Below are 13,109 nucleotides of genomic sequence, written 5' to 3'. Positions count from 1 at the left end.
GTAGGTGAGCACCACTGGGCGATCGGTGGACAAGAGGGCAAATCCCTGGTAGTTTGCCTGCCACTGGTGGGCACATGGGAACCCTAACTGAAGCGTTGCAAACCCCCCAAACTCCACACTTAATAAAGTTTATTTTTTAAAAATATTTGTTTTATTTAAAAGAAAGGATGATATAGTAGAAAGCGCATAAGAACTTATACAAGCACTACATTTGAATTTAAATTAAGCTAATAAAAAGATATATTCAGAGTAAATAACAGTACAACTAAATTATGTAATAGCTTTCATTCCTTTTCCATAGTTGCTTATACCCAAACTTTAGTATCAATAATTTTTAATCAATCATTTCTCCTGTTTTGTATTTATATCATATTACCTTAATTTATCTTAGTTCAATTCAAATACCTTTAATGGCGTACTTATCTTAGTTTTAACCTGAGAGCCAGTTTGGTGTAGTGGTTAAGAGCATGGGACTCTAATCTGGAGAACCAAGTTTGATTCCCCACTCCTCCGCTTGAAGCCAGCTGGGTGACCTTGGGCTAGTCACAGCTCTCTGGAGCTCTCTCAGCCCCACCCACCTCACAGGGTCTTTTGTTGTGAGGATATTAATGGCATACTTTGTAAACTGCTCTGAGTGGGGATTAAGTTGTCCTGAAGCAATTTGTTTGACATGGATAAAGGATTGGATAACGTTGAAAAATCGCAAGCTTCTGGCATTGGAAGGTTATAAGAAAATATTTGGATGGCATGCATACCTATGGTACGATAAAATAAAAGCGGACTCTCTGTTTCTGCATCATTATATTAGAAGAAGCCTCTTCACAATCTGGAAGAAATATAAGATGTATCTGGAAGATCAAATCCCCTCTTGGGTGGTCCCGTATGAAGTAATAGACCCAAGAACTGTCGAGAACGAACAGCAATGTTTAACTTACAAGGAGATAATACAAATACAATATTCAACATTAAGAATAAAGTCACAAGAAGAATTGTCTCCTTGCTATAGTTGGTTTCAATACAGACAGATAAGGGATCTTTACAAATCGGACTGTTCAAGGGGAGGAATAAGAATGGAAAATACAGAATCGGAAGAAGTAATGCTACAAGAAGGCAAGAAACAAATCTCAAAGGATCTATAAGATACTTCTAAAATGGTACACTGAGGATGAAACAGTGAAAGTACAGATGGTGAAGTGGGCAATAAATTTTCATAAAGAAATAGCAATGGAGGCATGGGAGCACTTGTGGAAGAATACAATTAAGATTACAACGTGTACGAATATTAAAGAAAATGTATACAAGATGATATACAGATGGTACCTAACACCGAAGAAAATTGCGCTGGGGAACGCTAAAATGTCAGATAAGTGCTGGAAATGCAAAAGGCACAAAGGATCATTATACCATATGTGGTGGACTTGTGAAGTAGCGAAGCAGTACTGGGTAGATATAATAGAAGTAATTAATGAGGTGTTACAAACCCAAATAAATAAGAACCCAGAACTGCTGCTACTAAACTTGGGAATGGAGAATGTTCCAGTGCAAAATAGAACATTGTTATTTTATATGACAGCTGCAGCAAGATTGTATGCGCAGAAATGGAAAGTGCAAGAAGTACCTACTGTAGAGGACTGGATTGATAAATTGCTGTACATGGCAGAGATGGATAAAATGACAAGAAAACTTAAAGACCTGGATCCAGGACAGTATTTGGCGGACTGGGCGAAACTGAAACAATTTTTGGAAAAAAATGGGATGTGAAAGGAGAACTGTGGCAGTTTGTGAACCTTTGAAATAAGACATTTTAAACAGAAGAGAGAAATGACTTTACCATTAAGAATTTCTATCTATTTTAATCTAAGCTTGGATTATAATATAGCAGAAGAGGGGTGAAATTTAGAACTGATTTTTTTAAAGAATAAGATAGGGAGGTTACGATAAGTAATACCTTTCTCAGAGTATATGAATAAGGGAATAGTTAAATAAATATACTGATGGGGCATACTATATATACTATTATGTTGGTAGATCAGATTGTATATTATATAATGAATGTGCAGTATGGTGCTGTGTGCGGTGCCACATTGGTGGCAGGGTGCACAGTAGGGGTGTTAATACATATTATAATGACAATAGTATATTTGATAGAATATATGTTTAAAAGAAATAGAATATGTTTAAACTAAGACTTGTTATATATTATATTATGTTATGTTATATTATGTTATGTTATATTATATTATATTATATTATATTATATTATATTATATTATATTATATTATATTATATTATATTATATTATATTATATTATATTATATTATATTATACTGGTCTGCTATATTGAGGGGTATAAGATTTATACTATATTGATAGTAGAATTGATAGATGTATATTATACTGATAGAATATTTGATAGTATAATTGATAGAAGCATGCTATATTGATAGGATATTTGATATATATGATAGAATACCTGGAAAAAAATTAGAATGTGCTTAGACTAAGGGAATTATCAAGTAATAAGAGGGGTTAAGGGTTGGAAAGCTGTTGGAAGTCGATAGAGAGGGGGGAGGAAAAGGGTGGGGGATAGGGTTAATTAGATATTGAGGGAATGTATGTATTGAATTTGAAAAGTATACTCACCAATAAAAATTTTCTAAAAAAAAAAAGTTGTCCTGAAGGGCGGTATATAAATAGAATGTTGTTGTTATTAATTATTAATTATTAATTAACAATTATTAATTAACAATTAATAATTATTATTAAGTAGTCGAAGAAATCTTTCCATTTTTTCCAGAATTCCACTATTGGTTTAATAAAGTTAGAATGTCCTCCAAGCGTTAAGGTTGCCTGCTTGCAATGTGGGCTTGCCAGCTTGACCATTCAAAAAAGTCTGTGACAACACACTTCTGTAGCTAGCATGTCTTCACAGATGGGGAACAAATGACTTCCCTCCCAGAATGGCATTAATGAGATGGAATGCAAGGGCAAAACTCCCTTCCGTGTTGTAGCCTTTGGAACTTATCTTACGCCTATGACATCATCTTATCCTCTTAACTTGCAGAGTCATCCTGACTGCACTTCCCTAGAGGAAGCTTCCTTTTCCTTCTAATTAGCTTCTAACTAGGCAGAAAAGTCTCTAAACCAAAGTGTGAATAGAGCAAGAAACAGACTAGGCATAGTCAGTTTCTTGACACTCGGGAAACCTGTTGGATCCAGCTCTGTGACTGGAGTCTGCAGCGCCCCCTAATGCGTAAAAAGCCGCTACATTTGGCCCATTGGCTCTCGTCCGCAAGCAAGGCGGACTATAAAGGACTTAAATAAATAAAAATTATGTGGTTTTTAATCTGTTACCTGCCTTGGATCCTAGCTGCCTGCGAGAAAGTTAGGCTTATAGAAATTTCAAGCTTTTTCAAGCCGTCTTTTTGGCTTGTTTCAGCTTGAGAACTATTTTATGGATATCGTTTTAGGCTGCTCAGTTTTGGTGTGTTCTAAATAGCTTGTTGTTATAGCTATAACTTGAGTTGTTTTTATAGTTTTATCATACTTGTTTTTACTTGTGAGCCACTTCAGAGAGGTCTCTGGAGAAGTGGCACACAAATTTTCTGAAGAAGCAAACTTACTTCTGGGCTGCTGGCAGCGTGGGGTCTGGAAGGCAATGGATGCAGCTTATGACTGTTCCACCCCAGAAATGGTGGAACAAAACAGCCGAATACTTGTTTTCATTGGGAGGGGGCTGTGGTCCTTTTCCACCCCTGTCCCCACCTAAGGGAGCCTCCACCTCGGTCTTTCCTGCTGTGACTTTCTGGGCTATGGGATTGGCTGCTGCTCAGGTCTATATCTTCTACCCCCTTCAGTGGCCCGCAGATGTTTGCCTGCAATCAATGCTAAGAAAGGGATCATCATGGTGGGGAACGAAACTACTTTTGATGATGGACACGGACACAAAAGGAATGTGACCGATCTTGTGGAAGGGGCCAAGTAAGTCTGTGTGTGTGTGTGAGAGAGAGAGAAGCATGGAAATGACAGCTTAATAGGCCTAAAATGGCCAAATTCTGTTAGAATGATTTTTGCAGGTTTTTACTGATCTTCTTGCTTTGTTAACATCGCTCTTGTTGCCTGGTTTGTGCTGGTTTTCCTCCATATATGTAGATTGTGTATTCCAGTTCTTTTTTTGTCACAGGTGGCAGTAGTAAGCATGTTGTGTGGGGCGGGGGGTGGGGAGGCTGTGGAGAGAGAAGATGGGTCATCAAGAGGATGGGTCAGTGAAGGGCAGTCATCTGTGCTGCGAAGATCCAATTAGACCTCTTCTCATTATTAATTGTTTCGGAAAATATACTTCCTCTTCTGTCGGCTTTAATAGGCAGTATATGAGCAGTCACCCGAACTGGAAATTGAGCTACTATGCTGTAAGAAACAGTAAGAATACGTTTGATTCTGTGGAAGAATTACATTAATGTGGCACTGAATAAGAGTTCTCGAAAGGAGCATTAACACATGCTAGCGGACTTGTTGCCAACCGACGGCAGCACCCGATGATTGTGGATACAGCACTCTGCGTACATTCTCCTGAAAGGAAAAAGGGAATATAAAATAATGGCAGCATGAACTGTATCTTGGACCTTTTTGGGCTTTGGGTCAACACGGACTCTTGGATATGAGCAAAAAATTTTGTAAAATAGACGTAACTTTTGTCTAATGACATACGTAATTTTGGCTTTGAACATTGAATTTAATTGTACATAAAAGATAAAACATTGAGTATAAGATACACCATGTAGTGTATTCGGCCTCCTTGCAGTCCTAGGTGACTGCTCATATACTGCAATTTTTTTGGAGACCTCCCTCTTTCGTTTAGTTTTGGCTTTAATATGCAACCCAAAAAACTAGAAACTGGTAGTGTGCCCCCCACCACCACACCAAGAAAGTTCTAACTCATTTTCTACATTCCTTGTGGCAGTTATATGGATTTCCAAACTACATATCTGGCCTTTCTGCCAAAGCTAATCATCATTGTTCTAGCCCAAGTTTTGACTCTGTATGTTGCAAAAATGCTGGTTCATTTTGACCTGGTGCTTTTGTGCAGTAATTTACACCAAGACTTGGAGAACTTTGATGAGGAAAAGCTTTTATTTCATGAAATAAGAGGACAGAGTTTAAACAAGTAAAAACCCTCGGAGTCCACCCAGATATGGCAGGGAGGTTCTTTTATACCCCGTGTCTTTCTGAGACAAAGGCTCTATTCTAAGGAAGACCCACCTCCTTCTGCTCCTCTGCTCTAGTGGAACTTTACCATCACGTTATCTCTCTAGCTCAAGCTAGTTCTTGTTTACAAACTAGTTCTTGTCTTGCTGGTTCAGCTGTTTCAAGCATAGGCGCAGTCTCAAGGCGATGCAAGCTGCTTTGAATTGCACACTAAGAAAAAATGGCTGCTTTTGCTCACATGTATATATAGCGTCTGAATATTAAGATCCTCTACTCAAAATTGATGCGGCTGTTTTCAGTCTCCCGTACTCTCCTACCAACCAGATAACTGTGCTGTTGGAATTTTGCTCACAAATCCATTACAGCAGTAGTCGTCTCGGGGAAGATGTCATTTTCCTTTCTCTCTGCCCTGCTTGGCAGCCTGAGAATCTTCTGTTCTTTAGCCCTAATCATTCTGTGGAATCCTTAAACTTTGCTGACGTGTTTCTCTGGTTTGGCTCAGCTCTCTATAGTGTCAAGATGTCATCTGTCATACTCTGCAAGGCCCCGTGTACTGTTTGACTCTGATAGGGGCTGAAGCTGTTCTCTGCCTGGAATGTGAATATCTGCAAGGGAGGGGGCTATTCTGCTGCTATCTGTGTGTTTTCTCTTTAGCCTGGGAAGCAGTGCCTCATGGCCTTGAAGTTTCCAACACATCGTCTCTGCTTTGTCCTGCTGCTCATCTCTTGAGCTTAGCTAACTGTTTCCTGAAGGGGCTGGGCACTCTGGGGATTAGACTGTGCTTAGAATCCTATATATGCTACGTGCGTGTAGAGAAATGCCATTCCTGGCAAGGGCTACAGTAGGGGTATGATTCTAGTAGCTTATCAGTAAAGTGCGTTAACTCATGCAGTGAAGTCTTTGAGAGTTACTTGACAGAGCCTTACATTTAGTCCTAAATGTGATGGATATACATATATAGGTGGTTTACAGTTCCAAAGATTAAAAACGTAGGAGTCACAGTAAAGCCCTATTTACTGTGCCTCTCCAAGAAAATGTCTTTCAGCTTAACCTTATGAAAAGCCATTGCAAATAAAACAGACTTATGGTGCCTTCTCAGAACTTATGGTGACCCCACTCACCTTCTGAGTGCCCATTGCATAAGGGTTCTGGAAGATGCCAAACGGTACACCTTAAGTAGGGGAACAGCTAGAAGGAAGCAACCAAAAACCCATAGGTGGTGTACAGGCACGTATGGGAGAGATGGTCCTTCAGATATGTGGGCTGTGAAAGGCTTTAAAGGTCATACCCAAGACCAGAACTTGGAAACAAACTGGCAGCCAATATACCTGTTTTAAGAGAGGCCAAGTATGTTCCCACTGGTTAGCGGCTAACAAGAATTAGGTTGCTGGCTGCATTCTGAGCTATTTGTAGTTTGTGTGTTGTCATTAAAGGAAGCCCAGTGTAGCTCATATTATAGTATTTGAGCCCTGAGGCTACAACAGCATGGATTAGAATGGCCAGATGTTGATGGCAGTGCTGGAAATCTCTAGAATCTTTGTCATTACATCACTGGTACTCTGAGTTACGGCAAATAGCTGTGGCAGAAAAATTGACATATCAACTTAGAGTTGTAAAAGGTAGTTGCCAGAATATCAGATTTGTATGAAACATGGCAAGATTTCATTTCATATACTAAGCAGAACAGTACTCAATTCTAATATTTATCTGAACCCTTCCTCAAGTTACAGAAAAGAGATTCGATTTGTAGTCTACATAGAAATGTTTCAGAAAAAAAAACCCCATATACCATTAAAGATTTCCCCTGTTTTATATTGTGCAAGATAATTTTGAAAAGTCCTCCATTAGAGGTTTGATTCACCATTGCCTGTTTTCTTTTCTCTCTTTTTCCCTCTTTCCTTTTTAAGTTTAATCCTTTTTTATTATATGCTTCTTTCTTTAGTCTTTTATGTAAAATTGTATGTTATGTATGTGGTTTAGATGGTGGGTTTTTTTGGGAAAAGAGTAATAAATTTTTTACAAAAAAAGAGTGGCAAGATTGGCTGAGTTTAAGAAAGGAGAGAGTTGGTGAACCAGACGCAGATGACTGAAGGCGCTCTTGGCCGTTATGCCAACCTACTTTTCAAACTGTACATGGCTATAGAGTAAAATGCGCTCTGTGCTGAAACCGCTCTAAATGCAGTAGTTGGAGCTGGCCAAGGCTGTGTTTGATCTTCATGCCTGGAAGAAGTAACACATTCTCTAGCCAGGTTGTGCAGTGGGAGATGATAAATTCAAGTGTGTGCCACCTCAGTCCAGAGGGCTGGAGAGGGAGGCAGGGAATGAGTGTCCGGGGTCTGAGTCAGAGCCCCCAGACTTGCCAGGAGGGAACAGTGGGAGGCAACCAGGAGGCAGCGGCCCTGCCACCCCAGCCAGCAACCAGGTCCAGAACCTGCCTACTCCAGGGGGAAGGGGCGAAAGGCCAAAGCCTCAGAGGGCTGGAGCAGGGAGAGACCAGCCAGTCCCACCCTCCAGGGGGAAGAGAGGGGGCTAAGCAGGACAGAGGAAAAGGGCCAAGGCAGGGGGAATAGGGACCCAGCAGCAGCCCGAACAGAGCCCTTACCAGCCAAGGAGGAGAAGCAGCCACTACAGCCCAGAGCCACACCCTGGCCAGAGGGCAGTAGCCTGGCTCAGGAGTTGCTAGGAGCCAAGCCCCTCCAGGTGGAGCTGCCACAGGCATTCTGGGGGAGGAGATGGGTAGCCCCGCCCAGCATCAATGAGCAGGCAGCCCAGAAGCTGGTCAGGGCAATTCCTCGCGAGCAAGGCCAGGCAAGCTCAGCAGCACAGAAGCCGGCTGGGGCAGCTCCTTGTGAGCAAGGCCGGGCAAGCTCAGCAGCTCAAAGGCCTACTGGGGCAGCTCCTCGTGAGCAAGACCAAGGAGACCTCATCTGGGGATGGCTCGCATTCAACCCCACCCTGCCAGCAAGGCAAGGAAGCCTAGAAGGGGTTAGTGATAGGAGGGAAACAGTTGAGGGAAGGCACAGCTGGGCCAAGTCAGGAGAGGGAACAAGCTTGGAAGGAGGGTGGGGCGGAGAAAGGAAACCCTATAAAGGGTGGCTAGGAAGAGCTCTGAGGTGGTGGGTGTGAGTAAGGAGTGATGGTGTGGAGTGAGAGCAGAGCAGTGTGAGTGGAGGCTTGGAGGAGAGATCTGGGAGGAGGAGATGATGGAGGACGCAGAGGGTAAGCAGGCCAGGTTGAGCAGGCCAGCAAGTGGACTGAGAGGGAGTCTGGGTGATGTATACCGCCCCTCCTTCCACAGAGCAGGGTCCTGCACCATCCCTGGTGCCCCTCTGATGTCAGGGCCGGCCCAGCCGGCGCCCCGCCCAGCCGTGGCAGCGACAAGCCCTGACAATGGGTACGTCCACTGAGAGATGCTCGGCACTGTTTTAGAGCGCTCGTGTTGTACTCGAGATGCTTAAATGGAAATCACTGCTTCATCTTTCTGGCTTCTCATTTCTTGCTGCTTTGAATTCCAGAAAAGCAAATGTAGTTCTGGAGGCAAGACAAGTGGCTATGAAGATCTTTGAAGATTACACAGTTTCCTGGTACTGGATAATAATGTGAGTAGAGAACTCAGTAATTCAAAGAAGGAGTGACATGAGAAGGTGCCTGATTTTTCCTAAAGGCAGAGCAAGAGGAGAACTAAGAGTTTTGTGTGTGTGTGTGTGCTCGTGTGTTTTCTGTTTCTTGCATACCCTCCCAAATATCTCAGTGAACCGCTGTCGTGAAGCATTTCACCCAGTGATAAAGCATCTGGAATAGAACTAGAGGTAAACAACCTGAAACTGCAGGTTCTCAGGCCTGTATATAAAGTAAATACCTCCTGTAATGCTGTGGATACTTTTCTGAAAAGAGTGCCGTGTGAAACAGCAATGTGGGAACATTTGTAACACTTTACATGGGGATGTATTTGAAGTATATATTGCTGTTTCTTCCACGTGTTTATGACGGCTTCATTGGGGTATTGGTAATAGCACAAATGAATATGTGAACACATGAAACTGGCTTATACTGACTCAATCCCTTGGTCCTTCATTGTCTGCTCAGATGGGCACCGTCTCTCTAGGGTCAGACCGAAATATTTCACATAAGGTACTTTCTGGTTCTTTTTTAAACTGGAGAGGCCAAGGGATTGAATTTGGGACCTTCTGCATGCCAAATAAATGCTCTGCCACTGAGCCACATCCCCTCCCTGGGGCTGAAGAGTTTGATTTTAACAATAATGATTTAATAATTTAATAATAATTCAAAAACGTACACTAGTAAGTGTTGGAAATATCAATGTCTGGTGTACTGCAGCAGCAAGAAGGAAGAACAGCCTACCATGCAGGGGGCAGCAAGGATCACTTAGTTAGGACAGTGAGAGTAGCACCTCTCTTGCTTCCTGGGGGTCATTTCCTTGTCTTGTCTCCTATTGGGCTAAACAGGGCAATATCCTGCTTCTTCTCTCTCCTGCCACACTTCTTATCTCTCTTTGCAAGATGTAGTCAGATAGCAAGGAATCTCTCTTTCCTCTTTACTCTCAAGTATGTATTTCCTCAAATAAACTTTTTGCCTCTTTAATCAGCACAGTGTAACTTCACTGCATTATTTGCACTCAGCTATCAGCAAGTACTCAACAGTGCCTTGGGTCAGGGCCTGCTGGGTAACTAACGGTTGCGTTCGTTGCTCCTCCGGTATGAGTGATGGAAGATGATGGGATGATGAACAAGGTTATCTCATATATCACATATCCAGTTCTGAACTGGCTCCTTGGCATTTTGATTGTTAAATCCACACATTGGGTTCAGATACAGAGTAGAGGGATGGATGCTTGGATAAGTCTGGGCCAGCCTGAGATAACTTGCGACTCTGAAGTGCTGGATATCAGCTGCCATTTTCAGGGAGCAAAAAGGGGTAAAGGGGATGAGAGTTCCCCTTTTGAGCCTAATGCTTCCCCCACTTGTATAGTAAAAATTATGCCCAGGATAAAGAGTGCTGTGGCAAAACTGCTTTATAGGAAGCGGTGCTGCAGGAGATGTTACTGTATTTAAATCCACCATAATGGATAGTGTGGATTAGGGAAGGTGCCCCCGAAATGAAAAGTTGGCTGCATGGTGAACAAGCAAAGTGAAGGAAGCCTTAAAACCTAAAAGGCTTCCTTGAAAAAGTCTCAAATAGAATAAGTCTTGCCCAAATAAGATGAACCAAAAAAAGGCTGAGTCTATGCAAATAAATAATCATATAAGTGAAAAAAGAATGTTAGGAGTGTATTGCTAAATCATTGCTTTTAATACATCAGAAATTAGAGAGTAGCCAAAGGGGTCCTTGGATGACAAAGTGGTGAAATGGTTGCTAAAGAATGACAGGGAGATGGCAGGGAAACAGAATCAGTCATTTGCACTGATATTCATTCCAGAAAATACATGACAGTTAACCCACTCCAGAGTTGCTTTTTCAAGAAGGGTATCAGAAGAACTGAGTCAAATAGAGATGGTGAAAGATGAAGTTATAGGGCTGATGAGCAAATTAAAAACAGACAAGCCTGGATGGCATATGCCCAAAGATATTTAAAGAACTCAAATATGATAGTCTTCATCTTCTAAGAAAAACATGCAGCTTGTGGCTAGAATTGGCCTCTCTTTCAGGGAATTGGGAGCAACTGGAACTCAGCTTCTTAAAAAGCATTCCAGAGAAGAACTTGCAGGAAATTTCAGGCCAGTTAGCCTTAATAGCTGTTCCAGATAAATCGGTGGAAACTGTTGTTAAAAACAATGCCCCTCCCCGGACTTCAGTCTTCTGCCCATGGGTTTGAGGAGACAGGGCTGTCCTGTATTCGTAAGGAATCCTCATCAGAGAGAATTATTGAGATGCTTTATGATATGAAGACTCATATTTTCCATTGTGTTCTTCCCCATCCCCAATGAAAGCAGTGAAAACTGGTATTACCGGAGACTATGATTTGTACTGTTAACGCTCTGTTAAAGATCAATAATGCTAAAGCTATTTCTTTGCCTGTACAACTCTCTTGCATGTCAACTCTCTTTGTTTTCTGCCCTTCTTATCCCTTGGCCCAGTATGAAGTTTTTTTTACTCAACTGAAGCTAAACTTCCTGTTCCTTCTCCAAATGTGTACTGTCCGCAAACATGAAGCCGTGTGTTTTTTGATGTACATTCACCTAGAGCAGCTTGTATGTCTGTTAACATTCCTTGATAAGACAGCAGCTCAACTCAGGCTACGTAGCTTTCAGATGATGGGGAAGATGTAAATGACAGCCTGTTGTCTGCATATTATTTAAATATACTGTAACTTAACAGAGAAGGGCCAATTCATAAGTAACAGATACCATAATATGTATGAATGGAAGAGGGAGTGGATGTCTTTATTGTCTTCCTCTTTTTGGCCTGTTTTGAAGGATTACTATATTACTATAATATATTACTCCTATTCAGAGTGGTTTACTAAATGTGCTATTATTATCCTCATGACAATCACCCTGTGAGGTGGGTGGGGCTGAGAGAGCTCTGAGAGAGCTGTGACTGACCCAAGGTCACCCAGCTGGCTTCAAGAGGAGGAGTGGGGAATCAAACCCTGTTCTCCAGATTAGAGTCCTGCGGCTCTGAACCACTACACCAAATAGTAGTAGTAGTAGTAAACATTCGATTTACATACTGCCCTTTAGGACAACTTAACAACCACCAGAGCATTTTACAAAATGTGTTATTATCCTTGTGACAATCACCCTGTGAGGTGGGTGAGGCTGAGAGAGCTCTGAGAAAGCTGTAACTGACCCAAGGTTACCCAGCTGGCTTCAAGCCAGAGGAGGAGGGAATCAAACCCGGATCTCCAGATTAGAGTCCTACCACTCTTAACCACGACACCAAACTGGATCCCCACCCCACCCCACCCCTTCCCAGTTCTTGGTTCTGTGTAAGATAACTGAATGTGGGGCACTTCCCCTGCCACTTAGTGTTGGAAGAGTTATGAACTCCTTTCTTGCCTTCCATCTGCAGCGGCCTGGTGATCTCCATGGTGGTCAGCCTCATCTTTATCGTCCTGCTTCGGTTCCTGGCAGGCATCATGGTCTGGGTGATGATTGTGCTCGTGATCCTGGTACTTGGATACGGTGAGTTTGGATGAGCCAGGAATCTTGGGCTCAAGGCTCAAAGCCCAGCAGAACCTGGCGCTCCCTCTCTGAGGGTCTGGCGTAGTCGCATGTTGCCCCTCCTTCCTTTTTGGGTGGGGGATCTGAATGCTGAGAGGCTTCCCCACCTTTCCTGCTTTGGTTGTGCGTTCCAGAACAGGGTTGCTGCAATGAAACTGAGAAGGGATTCTGTGTCGCTTTAGTTGCAACGACTTCTAGAGATTGATGTATCAGTTTGTGGACTCAAGAAAGAAGCTTTGGAAACATTCCCTTTTATCCGGCTTGTTGTCATCCATCCCTCCATGAATGCAAGTGGACCAAATACCGTTCTCTTTTATTTCAAACACAATTTTTCAGTTTTGGGCCTGAAAGTTTAGTCGCCGTGTTGGTCCACAATGTTTTCTGTCTGCCCAGCAGCCGATCAGTCAGGGATCCATTCAGTGCTGTGGGCTGTCCACTAGCTGTCTCGACCTGTATGGCTTTACCCCTCTCTCTTTTGTATCTCTGTTACATAGGTTGCTCCTGTTTGTTTTCAAATGTCTTTGCATATGTACCTTCGCATTGATCTGAGTGATAGAAAGTTTTTGTCATCTACGTAAAGTTTAATACATTCGTACAAAATGAGAATTTGCCCACATTGCCTTTCCCCCCTTAATAACAATTTAAAGATGTGATTCTGCAACCAATTTTTTAAATAAGTAAAGTACGTTTTTTAAAAAAAGCAGTTCTTTGGCACCGT

At 42.2% G+C, this 13,109-nt stretch overlaps 1 protein-coding gene across 5 annotated transcripts in view; it reads left to right on the top strand.

The window, feature by feature from the left end:
* SLC44A2 (solute carrier family 44 member 2) overlaps positions 1-13,109 on the top strand; it is a 100,437-nt gene that overhangs the window by 57,493 nt on the left and 29,835 nt on the right. For all 5 annotated transcript variants that reach the window (XM_055002278.1, XM_055002279.1, XM_055002275.1 and 2 more), the window contains exons 8-10: positions 3,860-3,983; positions 8,723-8,806; positions 12,240-12,352. In XM_055002278.1, the coding sequence (XP_054858253.1) occupies positions 3,860-3,983; positions 8,723-8,806; positions 12,240-12,352 (321 nt within the window). The remainder of the gene's footprint in view (positions 1-3,859; positions 3,984-8,722; positions 8,807-12,239; positions 12,353-13,109) is intronic.

This window comes from Eublepharis macularius, chromosome 18, assembly GCF_028583425.1.
Source record: "Eublepharis macularius isolate TG4126 chromosome 18, MPM_Emac_v1.0, whole genome shotgun sequence".
Lineage (NCBI taxonomy): Eukaryota > Metazoa > Chordata > Lepidosauria > Squamata > Eublepharidae > Eublepharis > Eublepharis macularius.
Note: the sequence above shows the minus strand (reverse complement) of the source record. Positions and strands in the feature narration are given on the sequence as shown.